This window comes from Rhinolophus sinicus, chromosome 1, assembly GCF_057876585.1.
Source record: "Rhinolophus sinicus isolate RSI-liver-muscle chromosome 1, RSI-T2T, whole genome shotgun sequence".
Lineage (NCBI taxonomy): Eukaryota > Metazoa > Chordata > Mammalia > Chiroptera > Rhinolophidae > Rhinolophus > Rhinolophus sinicus.
Window position 1 is genome coordinate 36328648 of NC_142501.1, and position 21390 is coordinate 36350037.

A 21390-nucleotide genomic window follows, 5' to 3' on the forward strand; every position below is an offset into this window, starting at 1 on the left:
GAAAAAAAAAATCTGAATCCCTCAAAAAAGTTAACCCTGCAATCTGACTTTACCTGTAGCAGCAGGCAGTTTATATCTTTTTAAAACACATTTTAAATGGAATATAAAGCAAATTCACTCTTCCAATTTATTTAAAACAGTTATTTCACTTGCAATGTATTTCCAAATAAAATTAAGCAATACATGTACTCCCTCTCGTGACTAAAATTTAATCCAAATAACTAAAGGCCGGCAGAAGGGAAATAATTTAACAAAAAGTATAAGCTTAAGGTAAAGAGAAAAATCTCATTTTAAAAAAGGTTATTTAAAAAATAAAAATAAAAAAGACTGCTTTCTATTTAACCTCTCTTGACTATTGCTGAACTAGGAAATATTTCAGGTTTTCTGACTATAGAATTCTGACTCCCTGATGACTTGGGAAAGGGGTCAGCAAACTACACACTGCAGGCCAAATTCATCCTGCTATCTGTTTTGTAAGGAAATAAGTTCTCCTTAATCAACAGCCACACTCATTAATTTGCATTTTGTTGGTGGCTGCTTTCACACAACAGCAGAGTGGAGTAGTTGCTGTTAGCAAGGACTACATTATTTACATGTACCTTCTTGTCATTTATAGAAAAAGTTTGTTGACCTTTGATCTAGAAGAATCCCTAGATCAGTGGTTCTCAATGGAAGTACTATTGGCATTTAGGATGGAGTTGTATGGAGTTGTCTCTCGCTCTGTAGGAGAGTCAGCATTTCTAGTCCCCAACAGGATTGTCCTCCTCACCCCAAATTATGACAGAAAGTTTTCGTTTCAGATTCTCTGTTGACACCACCAGTACCACCAACTTGAATAGTGACACATAGGTCAAATCTAGCCTACAGCAGTGTTTTATTGGATCACACGTAGTTTTTAAAAAAATGTATGAGCCTTTAAATCAGGATCAGTAAACTCCTTTTTTTTTTCGGTAAACAAAGATAGAAACTATATGGCCAGTGTCTGAAATATTTACAAACTAGCCTTTTACAGAAAACGTTTGCTAACATCTGCTTTACACAGTCCCCAGTATTACCTATTTAATTATACCCAACTATTTTATTTATAAACTGCCTGGCCTGTGTACACATTCGAGTTTGAGACCCCTGTCCAAGTCAATCTGTCCTGCTGTCCATAATGTTGCTAATAATAAGCATAACTGAATTATCAGGTGCATGGTTTTAAGCATTCCCCAGAGAACAAGTAAAATGCCACATGCTGCATATTCATTTTATGCTTTAGGTAATAGTGTCTAAAGATCTGGAATAAGTTTAACTTTACATTACTTAATTTGAATTTCATATTAAGACTATAAATAAAATCTGAGGAATATCTAAATAGTTTTAAGCTTCGAATGGTAACAGTCATCTCTATTAAAAAAAAAAAAAAATCACCACAGGAAAAAATGTATGTTGACCAACACTACTAAAATGTTTCATATCAAATGAAAATGTATAGGTAAAAGATAAAAAGAGCCATAAGAACAATTCATTGATTCATACTTACTCCTTCATTTCTTTGGATGGGGAATTACATGCAGGAAGGAATGCTGCTGGGCTATTTAATTTATCCAATGTACAGGCTGTTCCTATGGCTCGTACCACTAACCCAGATTCACCTTCCAGATCAAAACACTGTAAGTACCCAACAACTGCATTTCCTCTCATTTCAAGGACTTTCAAGCCAATCTTCCTCTGCAGTTCACCTACAAAAAAGGAAGAAAATATTCTGCTTTAAATATCCACGTTAGATAAAACTGAATATGGTAGTATAAGAGTCCAAAAAGCCATAGATGTTTTTTAGAACCTGAAGGGGACCTAAAGATTATCTCGTTCAGCCTCCTACTTTCAGTGAGCTAAGATACCATTAGCTACATTTTACAGATGTGGCAGGTAAGGTTCACTCATTTATGCATTTATTTACCAAATAATTTTTGGTTGTGTTCTATGTGCCTAGCATTATTCCTTTCTTCTAAGTACTGGAAATACAGAAATAAACTCAAAAGATAAAGCCCCAAATCAAGGGGAGTTTACATAATGATGAGAGAAACAGATAAAAAACAAGTAATCAAATATAAGTATTATATATAACATATAATACCTGGCACATAGTTTAATATAATTATAATATATAATTTACACATTATATATGACTATATGTCATTTAATACAAATATGTAGAATATAATACAAAACATAAGTAAATGTATTACTTAATATATTACATACAATGTGATACATATTAAAGGAATATGATATTTATATTTATTTACAAGTACCAATTGAATATAATTTAATGCTAATGTAAGCATAAATATATTTGTATTTTCTATTTAAAATACATAAATTTATTATGTATAAAGATAACATTTACACTTGTCTGATGTGTGTATATATATATATATACACTCACACATATATACATATAAATATGAATTTTAGATGGCAAATAAGTTCTTCAAAGAAAAATAAAGTAATTGGGTAAGAGTGGCAGGGAGGGATAGAAGGAGCTACAAATTGTTAGAGAAGGACTATGAAAAAGTAACATTTGAACAAAAAGCATTAGAGAGATCACCTAAGCTCTGATTATAAATAAATGCTAGAGAGAAACTAGAACACACTTTCCTACCTCCTTGCTCAGGTCACTTTCCACCAAGTCACTTCACAAGCACAATTTCCTTTTACTACCTAGTTAAGCAGAAATTATAAGGTTCTGACTCAAATTTCTTATTATAAGATGACAATGTAGGATGGGGCCAAGGGTAGGGAATCAGTCACTTAATTTACAGTCTTCATTGCAAAATTTCAGATAGCATGTTAAAAGGAAGTAAAAAAAAAATTGGAATAGTAAGTCAATCAGTAATGAAGTTCTTTTTTTTAAATACCTGACATTAAAGAAATGAGTCTCTGTCTGGCCTCATTTGATGCCCTTGGTGTGCGAATTCGATCAATCCATTGATATTCTGGGTCTTCATTGACCACAAGTTCTTCTACAAATCCATGAATTATTACAGCTCTATAGCACTTTGGAATAGATGTCGCTGTTAAAAGAAATTGTCTATTATGCTTCTATTTATCAAAATGTTAAATTCAATTTTTTAAAAAATGTACAACTAAGTTCTTACCTTTTAGGTATATAGTACAAGAATATCTTTTACTGTGATAATCTCAATGTAATTATAATAATATTTCCAATCCAATCTAACAGTCTTCTAAGTTCCATTTTATTCTTAGATATAATCATTTTCTTTCATGAGACCTCTCACCTTTTTCATGTAAGCATAATAGATATAAACTGCATTTTTGTAATTTAGAAACCAGCTATAGACTTCTTAAATAGCACTCAATACAAAGTTCAAAAAAAATCAAAATTAAGGTCAGCTAGCTGATTGTTATATAAATAGGTAGAAAGCAGATAATGAATACAAAGAATTGTCCTTATTCAAAGCCCTTTGAAAAAGTTCTACATACCACATACGGCAGTCTCAAAAATCAAACCATGACCTTTTGGATATAATTTACAGTCATACAGCCCTACAGTTTCTAATAATCCATGGCCATATGGCCAACTGGTTCAGTAGTCACTGTACTACTTAACAGACTCATTTAATATGTAGGACACCAAATGTCATTGGATTTGAGTAAGATCTTGTCAGATTCAGCAGCATGAGAACCTGAAAACATCTAGACCAAGCTAGTCTCTTAAAATAGACACTCGTGCCTTGAAGCTAACTCAACTACTGAGGAGTTTTCAACTCTATTCATCTAAACTGGCTATGAATTGCCCAGATCTGCCCAATTACAATCCATATTGCATCGCGTTCACGGGGCTCCATACCCAGAGAAGCATATATAATTTTGGAAAACACTGCAATGTTTGGCTATAGTGCTCTGCTCCTATCTTGCAGTGTCGTGTAGGAGTAAAATACCACTGGATTTTGCTTTTTCGTTTTCTTTTTGACAGTTATAAGAAGTTTAATATAGTCATATATTTTACACATTTCACAAATGTAACTTGTTCTGACTTACGAAATAAAAATAGGCAATAAAATATTAATCTCTGTGAAAGCAGTTAAGACAAATATGTGAAAATTATTTTTGAGCTTGTTTTTCACAGATGTTGACCTCTGGTACAAGGTTAAAACCTGCATTAGATGAGTGGCTGCAAGCTTCACCGTAAGTTGGTGTCCAATAATTATGTTTTTTAAGGCCACTGGAGAACTTTGGCAAGACACACACATCCATTCACCACAAACGGCTCCACATCTGTATTGTCTAGTTTTAGACAGCCCATTTGAATGAAGTCTCAGAGTGTGAGATTTGTATTCAGTGACTGAGAAAGTCCAAGTCCTTCTCCCTTGAAGTTGTTGCTGACCACTGACAACCCGCTGACATCAAGGCAGCACAGGCTACTCTTCAGATACAGTGCATCACCTGTTTTATACCAGTTTTTTATAACATGCTTACTTACACATATACAGTTCAACAAGGCAGTGACTTTCTTTCAACATGTGGCCTAGATGAACTGTGGACTCTTCCTATTGACCATAGAGTATAGGTTGGTTTAAGTGTATTCCCTTAATGGTTTGGTTTTGAGTTAGGACTCCAGCAAGTGCTATCACACTTTGCTTTTCCAGATGAAAGTCACCCAGATCTAATTTCTCTAAGATGAATTATTTTGTAGCATTGCAGCAAAACACATTCCACCTTTATTTTCAATCTTTCTTCCAGTCATTCTTAGGTATCTCAGTTTTATTCTTATGTAGTGCTTTAACAATCAATTCTCTACCTTCAGGCCTAATATCATGAAACGTAAGGTTTAAGTAAATCAGATTCAGTTGTTTCATTAATATATGAATTATTCTTTAAAATTCTGGAAAGAATCCAAAAATCTTCACCTGTAAACTGTTCCTGCTGGCTGTTACTCTTTCTAGTGGCTGTCACCAGCAACGTTTAATGTTATTTCTTCCAATCATTCTTGTAGGCCAGGGTGATTAGCGCAATGGCTAGAAAAGGGGCCGGAGTGGGGCAGGTGTGGGGCAAGGCCAAGTACACCCTCCCCGTGGGCCACAGTGGCACTGTCATGACGACTGCATGCACATGTGCCTCAATAAATTTTTCTAACAAAAATTTCTATGAACTTGTAAAAACTTAGGTGTCATTTACTTAAAATTAGATAGTCCCCAGAGCTACAGCAATTGTTTCTGAAAAATTAACAATTTTCTCTTTGGCTTTAAAACCAAAGTATAGCAGGTTTCCCATTAGCCTTTTAAAATATTAACTTGATTTCCCATATTTATCAATTATTACGTTTCTTGTTAAATGAGTAATAAAATGTATTACTTACTGCAAAAGAATTTGACTCCACATGATGACTGCCTAAATCGATTTAAATCATTGAAGAGGTCTACTTTGACAACTACATTGATTTCCCCACGGATACCTATAATTTCAAAAGGAAAATCAAGTTTCTACATTAAGAAAATAAAGTATAATTAAAGAAGAAAATAAATGCCAATTAATGATTTTTAAATAATGTATCAATCATAATAGCAATTCTAACTTTGTTTCCTAATTGTTTTCATTGTAACTAGTTTCTTTATTACATTTTCTGAAAAACATGTAAGTATTAAAGAATCAATGATTTTCATTTTTACCACAAGCCTGCACTTATCTGAACCAATTTAACAGGAAAGGAGTCCCATTTAAATTGATGATGATGACGATGATAACATTTGCTGAGCATTGATAATGTGCTAAATGCTTTACAAGTAGTATCTCATAGTGCTCACACCTACCCAGTAAGGTAATTCCTGTAGTAGTATTATTATCCTCATTTTTCAGAGAAAGAAACCAAAGTTTAATAAAAGTTAAATAATTTGAGCTGGCCCAGTGGCTCAGGCGGTTAAGCTCCATGCTCCTCACTCCGAAAGCTGCTGGTTCGATTCCCACATGGGCCAGTGGGCTCTCAACCACAAAGTTGCCAGTTCAATTCCTCGAGTCCCGCAAGTGGGCAGCCCTGCAACTAAGACTGAACACGGCACTTTGAGCTGAGTTGCGGCTGAGTTCCCTAATGGCTCAGTTGGTTGGAGTGTGTCCTCTCAACCACAAGGTTGCCAGTTCAACTCCCGCAAGGGATGGTGGGCTATGCCCCCTGCAACTAGCAACAGCAACTGGACCTGGAACTGAGCTGCGCCCTCCACAACTAAGACTGAAAGTACAACAACTTGAAGCTGAATGGCACCCTCCACAACTAAGATTCAAAGGACAACAACTTGACTTGGAAAAAAAGTCCTGGAAGTACACACTGTTCCCCAATAAAGTCCTGTTCCCCTTCCCCAATAAAATCTTTTTTAAAAAAAAAAAGTTATGTAATTTGCATGGTGTCAATAGCTAGTAAGTGGTGAAGCCAGGATTATAAGTCAGATTATTATTATCCCAGACTAAACGCTCTTAGTAACTAATGCAAGAATCTGATTTAACACAAAAGAAGTTTTATTCTTTTCAATGAATATACAGTAATAAAATAAGCTAAGAAATTCCAATAAAATAAAACAAGCTAAGAAAAAGGGTTTTTCAGAAGATGCTTTAACAAAACAAAGTATGACCCAGCCCTTTTCTAAACATTTACTAAGTAGTTTAATTATCCTGACTTCCTGACAAATTCATACTTATGGAATAGTTCTGAGAAGCCTTGCACATTTACCAATTGAAATAATAAGAGATTATTTTCCTAACAAAGGGCCCATATAACATACTAAACCAATTATAAACAATACTTAATTTTTTGGAAAATGCATTCACTCATAGACCTATTGCCTTTAATCCAAGCCCAGAATAATTCTCCAGTGACTTTTTTTATTGGTAATAAAACATTTGACTGGATTTTATTTCCTGAGTACAAAGATAATACACATACATTGTAGAAACTATGGAATAAAGCCAAAGAGTACAAAGAGGAAAAGTAGAATTCTAGTGCAGAAATAAAACTATCCAAGGATAAACATTTTTATCACATATTCTGCCAATTTATCCAATGATAACACATATATGCAATGCTTTTGCTTCTAACAAATTTGGGATCATCATATAATAATATTTTACAATCTGAATTTTGTTAACTCATAACATTTCCTTATGCCATCGTATTCTGCAAACATGCTTTTTGCTCTGGCTGTGTAACTTATGGTCTATATGTGCTCTAAATTATTTAAGTAATTGCTGTTTTCCAATTTATTTTTACCAATTTAAACATTAGTAAATAATAACAATATATATGACATATTATATATTTATAACATAAATAAATGCATACGTATGGTTAAGTATAATAAATCTACATTAATTTCAGCAAATATCTTATTTTCTTATAATAAATGATTATCAATGGAATTGCCAGGTCAAAAATGTAAAACAGGCAGAAAGATACAATACTGTAGATAGAAGCATCTGCCAGTTCCTTAGAAGTCCATTTACCATTCTAAAGAGACAGCACATTTTCAGGCTAGCAGTTCTCAAACTTTTTGATCATAGGACTCTTTTTAATCTTAAAAATTACTGAGTTTTTATTTATATGGCTCATATTTATCAATATTTACCATATTATAAATTAAAATTGAGAATTAAAAAAAATTATTCATTACTCCATTTACAGTAATAATAAATCTATATTAATATAAACAATACTTTTTATACAAATAACTATTTTGAAAACCAAAAAAATTAATGACCAGAGTAGCACTATATTACATTTTTACAAATCTCTATAATGTCTAGCTTCATGGAATACAGTTGAAAATATGTTTTAGGAACAGAGTACAAATATGAGATGATTTTTAAATAATGCATTTACTTACTATACTGTACAAATTTAGCACAGGAAATTGTATTTCAAATTGTATTCAGAGAACAATTCTACCGATAATACTTTACTACTATGTCTAAAAAGAAGACATCTATAAATTTTAAAACCACCAAGTGTAGCACAAAAGTCTTTAAAGACAAATGTAAAAGACTGATTTATTTTCTTGAAATATACTCCTGGGGCGGCCAGATGGCTCAGTTGGTTAGAGCGCGGTGCTCTTAACAACAAAGTTGTTGGTTCGATCCCCACATGGGCCACTGTGAGCTGCACCCTCCACAACTAGATTGAAACAACTACTTGACTTAGAGCTGATGGGTCCTGGAAAAACACACTTAAAATAAATGAAGGTTAAAAAAAAAATTTTAAATATACTCCTCACCGTGTATGGTATCATAAATTGGAAACCATCCTGAGATGACTGTTGCAGCTTCACTATAGAGTAAAGGATCGATATCGATATACACTTTACCAATGGCATCGTTTGCACTGTAAGTGTCATGGTCAAGAACGGTGATCTGTAGAGGTTCGTCCTGTAAATCTTCATCGTCCACCTAAAAGTATAATGTAAAATTAAATCTTATAATTTAAAAATCAGCATTACCACAAATGTATGCATACAGGAAATGTAAAAGAATACTTATTTCTGAAAAATAAATCTGATTAACACACAAACAAAAAGTTGTAACTCCTATTTCTATACAAAATGCCAAATTTCTAGACAAAAAAGTACAGTTTACCTCCAAGCACAAAGTTAGTATGATTAACACACAAAAGGGTTTTAATTCCTTTTCCACATGTTATCCTGTGTCTTACTCCTCTACCTATGATATCCAGCAAAAATGCTTTAGGAATGTCATAATAGAGTCCCTATATTAGCTACAGAGAGTAAGGATGCTAACGAGCCCAATAACACAATTTCTAAGGACAACTGCAGAGAATAAAACTGTAAGCAAAACTAACACTATTTGTAAGGAAAAACAATTTAAGTTTGTTACTTAAATTCTCTTCTTTTTTCACTTACTTATTATCAAGTACTTATGATGTGCCAGGCACTGTGCCAAAGAGAGGGACTACCATGGGGAATGCAATGGACTGAATGTTTGTGTCCCCTCAACATTCAATGTTGATGCCCTAATTCCTAATACGATGATATTTGGAGATGGGGACTTTGGGAGGTAGATTATAAGGGTGGAGGCTTTATCAATGGGATTAGTATCCTTATAAACAGAAAGAGGGAGAGATGATCTCTCTCCCCACCGTGTAAGGACACAACAAGAAAATGGCCATGGGCAAACCAGAAAGAGGGCCCTCACCATAACCAATCATTATAGTACCCTGATCTCAGACTTCCCCACATCCAGAACCATGAGAAATAAAATACTATTGTTTAAGATACCCAGTCTGTGGTCTTCTGTTATACCAGTCCAAACTAAGACAATGAACAAGGCAAAAAACAATAGATTTCTCCCTCGGGGAAGACACATTGACTATGCTGGCTGCCATCCTCTGGATACCATGTCATCCTATAATTTGCCAGTACTCCTCATCAAATATAGTGGCTAGATGGAACAAAACACTAGAGATAGTAATAAGTCTAGGATAGAATACAAAAGGATTATTGTAACTAAAATACTATACTTTTTAAATGCAGTCTATGAATGTTTGCCGTTATAATAGATACAGCATACAATTCATTAAGATTGAGTTTATGGTTAAAATCTCTACATCTTCATTACATATGCTTTGGTCAAGTTATAGCTCTGCAATCCTCATGTTTTCATTAAATTTTTAAACTTAATTATGAACATTATTATGCCTTTCCCCATCCCGTTTAATTTCTTTTTGATTTTAGGCTAATAAGCCAGCCTCTCTCAGATTATTTTAAGAGTTAAAGTACATGAAGGAGTTACTATTGATATCATTAATGTGATGTGACTGGATGATTTGTTTTAAACAAGGAGCCTTTCTCAGACAAATACCACATGATCTCACTTACATGTGGAATCTAAAGAACAAAATAAACGAGCAAACAAAACAGAAATAGACTCAGAGATAGAGAAAAAACTGATGGTTGCTAGGTGGGAGGGGGGTAGGGATGGGGGAGAAGGTGAAGAGATTAGAAAGTACAAATTGTTCTTCACAAAATAGCCACAGGCATATGAAATACAGTATGGAGAATGTAATCAATAATTTTGTAAAGATTATGTAGGGTGACAGATGGGCACTGGACTTATCAGGGGGTTCACTTCATAGACTGTGTAGATGCCTGACCACTGCATTATATACCTGAAGCTGAAGTAGAATAATATTGAATGTCAACTATAATTAAATATATATGTATATAGAGTCATGGGATATATATAACATATAGGGAATACAGTCAATGGTATTGTAACAGTATACACCTACTTTTGTGCATATTTAAAAATTTCAATAATGAAATGTTCAAATAAAATGATCATTTTGAATTCTAATCCATTCTGAATTATCTGTCATCAATGGTGTTCTACCACTTCTACATACTCTATACACTTAATAAAAAGAAAAGAGTCATAAACTAAGCCATTAACCATCCTTCTAAAGACGTCCCTCCAATTTCTAACTAACCATTAATGACAATTTTTTGTGTACATTTATTTAACCACCCACACATTCACCTATGAGTACTATCAACTTATCTCATGAAACACAAAGTATCCCTTCCCTGACATTATAGGGCTCCATACTTAGAGACTAGAAATAGTTCATGACATATAGATAACTAATAAATAATATGAATAGAGGAGTTCAGCAACTAATTTTAATTAAGACTTTCTCAGAAATGTTCTAAGTTTTTAAAAAGTGTAGCTGCATAGCAAGATGCCCAGCTAAAACACTCTAGTTCCTAGCCTCCTTTGCAGCTAACAATATATAAGCATACGTCACTAAATGGAGGTAGATAGGGTGGGTACAATATTGTGATTTATAAGATATTTGGTCTTCATCCTGGCTCACATCTCCCAAAACCCTTGGAATTTCCTAAGTGTTAAGAGTGATAAAAAGTGTGATAAAAAATTTTTTAATCTATACATTGTTCTTAAGTGATTTCTGGTATATGCTAAAATTCAGAGAAAATAAATATATATAATAATATAATTATTTTTTAGTCTGGGTTCTCCTATTCATATATTTTCTTAACTGTTAATATTTTTTAAAAACTCTATATTCCTAGGAAATACATTTATGGTGCAGGAAAACTGTTATACCTGAAATAAAAGGTACTCCTATCATTCTTGGGGAAAGAGGTCACCTCAAAAAAACACACTAAAACATGCTGACATTTAAAAACTTACCTCAAATTTAAACCATTCTGAGTTCCACTGAGGGTTGAGGGACTTGAGATATACATCTGTTTTAAAGGTGGTATTACCAAATTTTACCTAAAAACAAATAAACAATTCAAATATAAGTATCAAAAATGCGAATAAAAAAATTTAGTATCAGCCAAGCGATGGGAGGATTAACCTTGGAGGGGAAAAAAGACAACTTATCCCCTGAGACAAAAGGGAAGAAAGTATGGATGGGTCCCAGTAAATTTACTTACGACATCTAGAACATGGGATTACCCACTGTACTGCTCGACTAGCTCTACAGGAAATTAGAAACATAGACCATTATGTAAGTATGGAGAAAGGAATCAGTATGGCCTTCACTAAACAGGAGCTCAGACAAAAGACAGTTTTACAGGCAGAGGACGAGCAAAAATAAAATCAGAAGATAAAAGGCCAGCTTTCTCTTACCATCTCAGCAAGGTAATCCAGAACTACAGCTCATTATTATAAGAACTCAGTAAAATACACTTGTTGTACATTGTATTTTCTACCTTCCCCATATTCATTTTTTTAATTCCATATCTGTGCACACACAGTGATCAGCAATAAACTATGGTCAGTAGGAATTTTATGTTCCTATCTTCAGGGACAATGAAAAGGGTTGGATAGAGAGACTCTTATTTCATAGCCAGTCTGGGCAAACACTAAATCACAAACATCTAAAAATAAGTAAATAAGAAGGAAATGAAGAAGGCGGAAAGTGGGCTAAATCCCTAGGATTTGTTTCCAACCAAGAATGGAGATCGTGAAACCTCAGAATGAACTTGAGAAGTTGGTCAGGAAGTTTAAGAGCAAAACAGCTAGTAGGCCACTACATCCTAGATTGCATCACCTTCCCTAAATTTGATCTCTTCAAGGTCCTCCCTACTCCTAACAGTTATCAACATTAAGCATCTTTCCTAACCTCAAAATTCACTAAAGGTTATCCCCTTTAGCACAATACCCAGCAGAGTTTTGCACACTGTAGATACTTAGGAAGTGCTGGTTCAATCAGATCATCTATGAAATCTCCTTTCCTTTTTGACCTACAATCCTACTTTTGGTATTATAATACTTATAGATATTAATGTTTAATCAGTCCAGGAAATTTTCTAAAAGCAAAATATCCAAAACTATAACTATTTTTATCTTCTGTATATATTTCTAGTTATTTTATCACTCAATTTGAATTATTAGAAATAACCATATGGTACCTAGGCAGTTTGGTTAGAGGGTAAAAAAGGTTTAAATGATTACATAAAAATAATAACTTCTTGCATGATAAGAAACATGGTAAAATCAAAGATAAATAAAAAACAGAAAAAGTCTTTGCCAAATATGTCACAGTGATAATTTACTAAATTTTTAACAAGTTCCTACAAAGTAATTAAAAGATCAACAAACCAACAGAAAAATGGGCAAATGACATGAACAGCCAATTCAAAGAAATGGAAAAACAGATGTCTTTTAAATACGTCAAGAGATGATCAACCTCATTCACACTAACAGAAATGCACACTAAACCGACATTTTTACTTATCAGGTCGGCAAAGATCAAAAAGTTTCAAAACAGTGTTAGTGAGGCACTCACACTCCCTTAATGTAAATTAGAACAATCTCTATAGAGTACAATTTGGCAACATGTATCGAAATTTTAAATGTCTATACCCTTTAAGTTCACACAGAGGTAAGCAATGTATGAAAGGAACATTACAGTAGAGCAAGATTGGAAACAACCTAGATGACCAACAGTTTGGAACTGGTTAAAATTAATTTGGTAAAGCCACCCAATGCAGTCCTAATAAGAAGAATGAAGCAGTTCTCTAAGCCATGGTATGGAACAATATCCTAGAGAAACCTTTATACTACGCAACAGTGAGTATGGCACAATTTGCATAAATATGACAAACTGTTAGTTATACGGCATATAATATATGCCTATATATGCACAGATTATTTCTAGGACATACAGGAAATGTTAATGGTGGCCACTACAAAGAACAGATTGGTTAAAGGAAAAGCAATAAGAGGTTGACTCATTCTGCACCTTTGGAATTTTGAACCTGCACATATTACCTATTTTTCAAATGCATTATTTTAAAATTCAAAAACACCAAAAATTAACATAAAATACAAATGGCAAAAGCTTTATTTTCATTCAAATTATAGAGCCACGTCTGACAATTAGACTAAAGAAGCACTTTCACATGAGGCCTCCACCCCCAAAATACACAAAAACCTGAATAGTGAGTCAACAGGAAAGTGACTGAATAAATCCCTAAAGAATCCTGCTAAAGAATGGAATCGATTATATGTACTGTGCGGAGAAAATGTCAAGGACATACGAGTACCTGAAAAAACCAAGTAAAAGAATATATACCTGACAGCAATTATCTCTGAAGAAAGGACTGACAGTGTGTAGGCAAACCAGTACAGTATAGTAAGTATGAAGAGGCTTTCAAGTTTTACTTCTGAGTATTCAAATCTTTTGAAATGGGACCTATTCATGTATTACTAGCATAATTTAAATTTTAAATCATAAATGTTAAAGAAATAAAACTCAATGGAGGAAAAGAAACCCAGGAAGAATAGAGGTTACTGCTCAACTACTAATTAACTTTCGTTACATTTCAATATTCAAAATATCAAAGAAATACTTAATGTTTAATTTACCTAAAAACAACCTTATTTGAAGTAAAATGTTAGGATTCATAAAACCATTCAAAACCACTCAAAAATCAAATGTACTTAAGGGTTTGGGCTCAATTGCCAAAAATAGCATATTTTTAAAATTATGATTTAAAACCCCTTTCAGTTTTGTCCCACTACACTGTAGTGCTAGATTGCATATTTTTGCTTTTTTTTTGGTCAACTACCCATTCTAGATATAATAAAGATCTGACAGTCCCCACACTATATTAAGCAAAAAACAAGAGTTAAGGTAAAAAAAGGCTAGAGTGTGTATTTTGCCAACATTGTGATGATTCCTGTTCTACTAAAGAAGAATCACAGTTCATTCAGTTTTGTTTAATTCAAAGATTTTATTACTCAGCAGTTAAGTGAATGCCTTACCACTTTATTAAGGAACATCTGGGATTTTAATGAGATTCCCTAGTAAAGTAAAAGCATTCTCTTTCCCCACTCATTAGTTAAACTACCTTGAGAAAGTTATTTAATCTGTTATTTAAGGCTGCTTCCTCCTCTGAAAAGGGGGGGTTACTGTGAACATTACATGAGATAATGTATGCAGAGACCTAACAAAATGTCTGATACCCAAAAAACACCATTTAATACTAATTCCTTTTCTCCTCTCTGTTCCCTCAAAGCCTCCTGGATAAACACAAAATGGTAACGTAGTTTGGCAGAACAGTTTGTAACATGCACAGTAATGCTGGGATAGATTTCCATTAATACTTCCCTTGTACAGAATCCCATCCCATTCATCCTTGGGATTCCTGCAAAAATAATCTTCTTTAAATACTACTTGGTCTTCACTGGCTTCCTAAACTCCTCACATCATATACTGTAGAAATTCCCTTCACCAATGCAGTCAAGGCCAGTATTTGGTTAATCAAATAATTTGGTTAAACGAGAGAATTATTACAAATGATACAAATGATAAACATTAAGATAAAACATACAAATATTCATTTCTCTATCTTTTAATGTAAGACTAAGGTCTCTTCTTTGAGTAAGGGTCCATTCTTCAGAGTTCTACATCATCTTTGTTTGCATAAACTACACCTATAATGTATCATCTTTGATTGACAGTTTGGTTTTCTTTAAAACGTGGTGGTAGACCTTAAAATTGCTTGTAAAAACCACGAACATAGAATCCTAGATTTTTTTTACAGTCTTCATCTAGTTCAAGAGTACTTTTTAGTGACTATATCCCTAAGTCTTTACATAGCATTATCAACATCATTTTCACTCATTTCACCGATTTATAGGAGATTTAAATAAATTACAATAACAAGTAGAGTTGGTATAAACAACTGCCTTCCTGGTAAAGTATATCAGCCAACCGATGGGAGAAGCAGGCACACAGGTACACTGGAGAATAATCTATCCGGGGTATTGAAGAACGTGCTTATAGCAGGAATGCAGAACACTGTTAAGGAGTCAGTTAGCAGAAGTTAAGTGAACTTCTACTACACAGACTTCTCCCCTAGCTTTCAGACTATTTGGTCATCTGTATCCCTGACTACCTAGTCAAGGTAATTTCCCCCTTCTATTCAACAATAGAAATAACGTGCTTTATCCTGTCTTTTGCTTTTACTAAGTTTGTCCGGTTCATCAGAAAAATGTCCCTTTTTCCTCTCACCTTGTGGAAATTTTACCATCCTTCAAGCCCAGCACAAAGATTTCTTACCACCAGCCCAGGCTTCATTATGTCCCTCTCCTATGAGCTTATATAGTACTTAGAGTCTACAACATACAATTTATCCCTTTGTTATATTCTAATCCCTCATTATCCCCTCCTTCCTGCATTAATCTTTCCCTTTCTGCTGGATTATTCCTATTAGCATACAAACGTGTTCTATCTTCTAACTTATTTTTAAGCATTAAAAGCTACGTCGTCCCCAAAATACCACACTATTTCTCCTCGCCCCTTCATACCGTATTTCTTGAAACAGCTGCCTATACCTACCACTCCTACTCACCTCCCGTGTGCTTTAACCCTCTTTACCTCACTCGAGTGTGGGCTTCCACTCCTCTAGTCAGGATCATTAACCACCTCCATGTTGCCCAAGCCAGTGATTTCTTTGTCCAGTTACTTGACCTCTCAGTGCCATTTGACAATTGAGGGCTTCCGCTTTCTAGAAACTTCCTCTCTTGCCTTCTAAGACATTACTTTCCGGTTCTGCAGCCTACCCACTGGCTGACAATCTCAGTTTCCTTCCCCTAGTCCTCCACATCTAATAAAATTCTTAATGCCAAGTTTTTCGAGGATCCATCCCTCTTCTCTCTCCCCAGAAGGGGCCTGCAAAAGGGATAGAACCAACTTCTAAGGGAACTTTAGACATTTCTAGTGGTGTTTTGGGACAAGTAGTAGCAGTATTTAGTGAGGAAGATGAAAGATGCTAGTGTCCTGCAATGCAAGAAATATTCCTCAAGAATGAAGACTTGTCTTATGTCATGACTTTCAATTGTCCCACCAGATTACGTGGGTGAAAAACCTACCTAGAACCTAACGCAGTTTTATAGATAAAAATATTGTGATAGGATTTTAATACACATTATTGTCAAGAAATACAACCATCATGTACATTAAGGGACAACTCTCCTTTTGCCTACCAATGGCAGTAAAGGCCTATCTAAGATGCCAAAACTACACAACTGTCTCACTGTGTGAGGAGCACAATCATAGTCATGTGACTTTACACATAGGTGAGACACTCCCTTATCCTGCATTGTTGCTTTATTTTCTCCACATGGGGCATTTCTCACTCTTTTCTTACTTAATCTTTTGCTTACCTTCTTTATGAACTCCCTACTCCTCCTAAAACAAAAGTTCCATGACTAAAAAAAAATTTCTGTTATTCATTGCTATATCCACAGCACACTATACTATATCCAGTATAATATCTGATGTATGCAAAAGCTCAATAAGCATGTATGGACTCAATCTGATTACTTCATGGCTCTACTATGGTCATGAACAAGTACTTCCATACTAAAATACATACTAAAAATATACTTTTATGTTTCTGTCATATTACAGTTAGAGCATTTTCGATTTTTTAAATTGTGAGCATAGATAGGTTATACTAGCTATCAATATCATGCTAAGAAAGTAAAGAGTGGATTTCAAAATACCAGTTATATAAGGAGATACTGGGTCTCACGGAGATGAGAAGCACTGGCCTGTGTGAGCTCATTTTTAACTCATATCTCTCTTCTGAACACCATACTGACAAATCCAACTTTCTCCTTGACAACTCCAATTGAAGGTCCAAAGACAAGACCCCTCAAATATAACATGCCCAGATGGAAAGTGATTCTCCACCCACTCAACCAATCTCTATCAACCCCATGGAGTTTCCGAAAATTACCCCCTAATGACTTCAGAAAGCTAGGAGTCGTCTCTTAGTCTCCCTTTCCCTGGGCCCCTACTCCAATCTACCAACAAATCTTCTAGAGTCTATCTTCAAAGTATGTCTGGAATCCATCCACTTCTCTCCATTACCAAAATCAGCACCCTGGCCCTCACCCGCTCTTTTATGAACTATCACAGAATCTCTTAACTAGTTGCATGCTTTAACTCTTTCCCCTCTTCAGTCCACTCTCCAGATAGCAACAAAACTGCTCACCTTAACAACTGAACTGAGAATAAAATCCAGTCTTCTAATCATGGCCTCTAAGATCCTGCAAAATTGGCTCCTTGACTAACTCTCCAACTGTTATCTTATACACTCTTCTCTTTACTCATAACATGCCAGCCACACACATCTTCCTTCACTTCCTAAAACAAAGCACGTCTCCTCAGGATCTTCCCTCTGCTGAGACTCTCTTCTCCTCCAGCCTCTCTTGCTCCTAACTCCCCTCCATACACATATACGCTCCCCTGAGCAGCTACCTCCATCTCATGCAGCAGGTCTTTGCCTAACTGACTCTTCCTCAGGGGCCTCCCCTGATTACTCAACTAAAATAGATGTTCCCTATTATTTTCTTCCTATTGTTTTCTTTCGTGGCACTCATCACAACTTGCAATTATATAATTAATCATTCCTTTAACTTTTTAATGTCTGTCTCTCCCACCAAAATATAAGGTCCTTAAAAACAAGAACCAACTTTCCATCATATATGCATCAGCTAGACCAGTGACTAGCATAGGCCTCGCAAATAAGGGACATTCGATAACTATTTGTTGAAAGAAGGAATTAATGAGTCACCCTTAAATCCAACCCCTCCCTCACCAGCAAAAACCATCTGTTACCAAGGCCTAACAATTTTACTTAAGAAATGTCCTTCAAATCTTTCTCCTTTAACCCGTTCCCATTACCACTGCACATAGTGCTGGATAATTTTACCACCTTCTTAATTGATCTCCTGGCCTCATCTCTCATCTGTCAAGTCCATCAATAACATCATCATTCAAGTGACCCTAGAAAGAAACAACCTAACACAAACATGATCTTATTTCATTTCTGCTTAAAAAGAAAGCTTCCCTGGTTAACCCCCTGCTTATAGAATAAAGAAAATTTTCTTTGGTATAGAAAATGAGGTTTGGTTCCAGCCTACCTTACTAGCCTTATTCCCCATGACCTCTACTACCCACATATCCCCTTTTACTCCAGACACATCCCAAACTTCATAAATATACCATGCATTCCATCCTATGCTTTTAATGTTCCCTCTGCCTGGTAAAATCCTGTGTGTCCCTCAAGGCCCAGCTCAAATGTCACCGTCCAGCTCAAAGTTTAGGAAGCCTCCCTAAACTTTCAGAGACAGAATTAAATTTCCACATTCTACAACACTCATCATCTTGCCCCGGAGAGGCAGTATTAGCACAGCGATTAAGATAAGCAACAAGGCTATGGGGATTTCCAAGGTGAAGCCATCTTAGGCAAATTATTACTGTTCCTAGGCCTCAGTTACCTCAACTGTAATATGGGATAATAGCAATACAATAGCAGGACTGTTTTGAGGACCAAGAATTGAAAAGTACTTAGCACAGACCTGACAATAATAAGACTCAATACATGTTATTAACCTAAACTCTGTGGAGTCAGTCTCTGAGCTACCTGAAAACTGTATTTTGATAATCGGTGTATCCCCATTACCTAACATCTGGACCAAGAACACACTCAGCAACTGTTTCTTAAATGAAAATGAAGCTGAGATGAAGACTTACCATGGCAATGTTTGGGGGCAAAACTGCCATTACTAGGTTAGAGAACCTTTAGAGAACATCAAGAATATTTTGTATTGAGATGAAATCAGGCTGTATATTATTCATGTATCTATCAACTCTATGCATTAATAGCCCAAATGATCATTGTTCTAATGCTCTGGCTCATCATGTCAATTTTTATTACAATTTTTATTTGGTTTCTTTCATACTCTGGGTTGTTACTTGCAGGGCCCTAGGCCTGTGCTAATTTGCAAAAGTTTAAAACTAATCATTAGATTCAAAAAGCAATTTTGCAATTTTAATCCATGACATTTAATTGGCTTCCTACCCCAAGGCACTAAATTACCCAGAAATAGCTCACCAGCCTACCAGTCCATACAAGAGCAGAAAGTGATACAGTTGTGTTTTAGAACTTACACTAATGATTCAGAAAATAACTATACTAAAAAGTGGATCTCATAGCCTTGTAGGTCTCCAAGTGCCCACAACACAGTGTATCTACATTTTTAAACATCATTTCCATCACTCTAGAGTGAAGAGCCACCCCTCCCCAAAAGAAGGGTGTATTTGTGCGTATGTGTATTTAGATGGCCGCACGGCCACGCCTTGATCTCCTGACTGGCAGGTGGCCTATTATGAGTCCTGACATCAGTCACCCCAACATGCAGAGCAGTTAACAGCCTACCGGCGCCGCGCAGTGTGCGGCGGACACCTGCAAGCCGTGCACCCATCACATGGGCTGAAGTCTCGGCAGTCAGCCTTCTGACTGCCCTCGAGGGATGCCTGGACAAGAAAGGCACCCAGGACTGTCGGAAGGGGAATGGGATGGGGCCGAGATGGGTAGGATCCTTCACAGGGCTTGGCGCTCCCTGTGTTTGAGAAGCAGGACCTTGCACCAACCTCCACGAAAGCATCAGTCAGGTCACTAGCTCGGTCCATCACTGGCAAATGGCGCCCGGCCACGATTTTCACCTTCAGCTTCCCAGGCATCGTCTCGGCTTCGGCCTCTTCTTGGGCTCCTGCAGAAACAAACAAACGAGTCTGCGCCGAGCGCCAAGTCGGGCGGGGGAAGAGTGAGAGCGCGTGGGGAGCTGTGCGCGCCAGCGGGAGCGCGCCGGGTAACTGACAGCGGAGGGCGCGCCGCGCCGCCGTGGGCACTCACGCTAGGAAGAGAAAGGGGGCCGTCCCGCGCGGGAACTGAGGCCTCATTCCGAAGAGGCAGCCGGAGTGGCCCCGTTGGACTGTTCTGCCCAGGTCCTAGCGTGCTGGCAAGAGAAGCAACAGCCAGTCAACATCCCGCTGAGCCTCTGCAGCCGCTACAAGTGTTTCTCCTCCCCCCAAAAAATGGCGGCTCTCGGGGTGTGGAGGAAGCATCGATTATTCGGCGCTCGGCGCACTTCGCAGGGCAGAAATTAAATACGCGGAGTAAAGTAGAAAGGGGCGGGACTAGCTGGAGGGCAGGGAAATGGGGCGAGCCCTGCATCATCCACCCAGTCCGGGCTGTAAGGTTAGTGCGGCGCTGCTTCCCTGGAGGAGAGCTGGCTCCAACCTCCAGGAGCAAAGCGTTGGTGCAGCTCAGTGACTTCTCCGCCGGCCATGGGCGTGGTGTTTCCGCAGGGCTGTGACCGAAGTAGCAGCGGCGGAGACTGCTTAGAGGAGCGATTTCAATCAGCCTTTAACGACCAGTTAGTGGTTCGTACAATCAATTTAGTTCTACCTGGAAGGGATGAAGTTTTTGTTTTATATAGAGTAAGAAATTTCTGAGGAATCTCGGATAGTCGAATAAGTATTCTATAATAACATTTTTTCATTCTGTCACACACACGTGTACTGTGTACTGGGTTAAAGATGTTACTGTAGGTCTTGGGGGGAAAAAATACTTTGAAATCCAAAGTCACTGCTTGAAGGAGTTTGCCCTGCCCTCATAGATCGTCTCAGTGTGCTTATTAAGCGTTTACAAGCCTAAAGATAAGACCTTCATTGATGGTAGGAGTTCAGGACATATGTATGTGTGTATATGTGTATATATAGGTGCTAAAACGCATAATCTATAGGCTCAGACCGTCAGAAAAATATTAGGGAAATTGAGGCACACGCACAGGATATAAGGCAATCGCGGCATACAAAAAACAAAAACAGCATTAACAGTTCATGGCATTTCAAATACAAAATCAGCATTAACAATTATAGTAGAAAGATAACACCACTGGATTCAGCAGGAATGGAAAATTCCTAAATGAAGATATCAGGATGATCTTCAGAAATACTCAACAGGTTAAATTAAGAACTCCAGGCAATGC

General features: G+C 36.3%; 1 protein-coding gene and 1 pseudogene across 20 annotated transcripts in view; both read right to left on the reverse strand.

Moving 5' to 3' along the window:
- The window catches only part of C2CD5 (C2 calcium dependent domain containing 5), an 82840-nt gene extending 62449 nt beyond the window's left edge, over positions 1–20391 (reverse strand). For all 20 annotated transcript variants that reach the window (XM_088798384.1, XM_088798375.1, XM_088798368.1 and 17 more), the window contains exons 1-7: positions 20253–20391; positions 19991–20109; positions 11215–11301; positions 8262–8433; positions 5366–5461; positions 2904–3059; positions 1526–1724 (exon numbers count right to left, since the gene is read on the reverse strand). In XM_088798384.1, the coding sequence (XP_088654510.1) occupies positions 1526–1724; positions 2904–3059; positions 5366–5461; positions 8262–8433; positions 11215–11301; positions 19991–20080 (800 nt within the window). In that variant the 5' untranslated portion in view covers positions 20081–20109; positions 20253–20391. The remainder of the gene's footprint in view (positions 1–1525; positions 1725–2903; positions 3060–5365; positions 5462–8261; positions 8434–11214; positions 11302–19990; positions 20110–20252) is intronic.
- Positions 3970–5103, reverse strand: LOC109449601 (leucine-rich repeat-containing protein 34-like; annotated as a pseudogene).
- Positions 20392–21390: the final 999 nt, after the last annotated feature.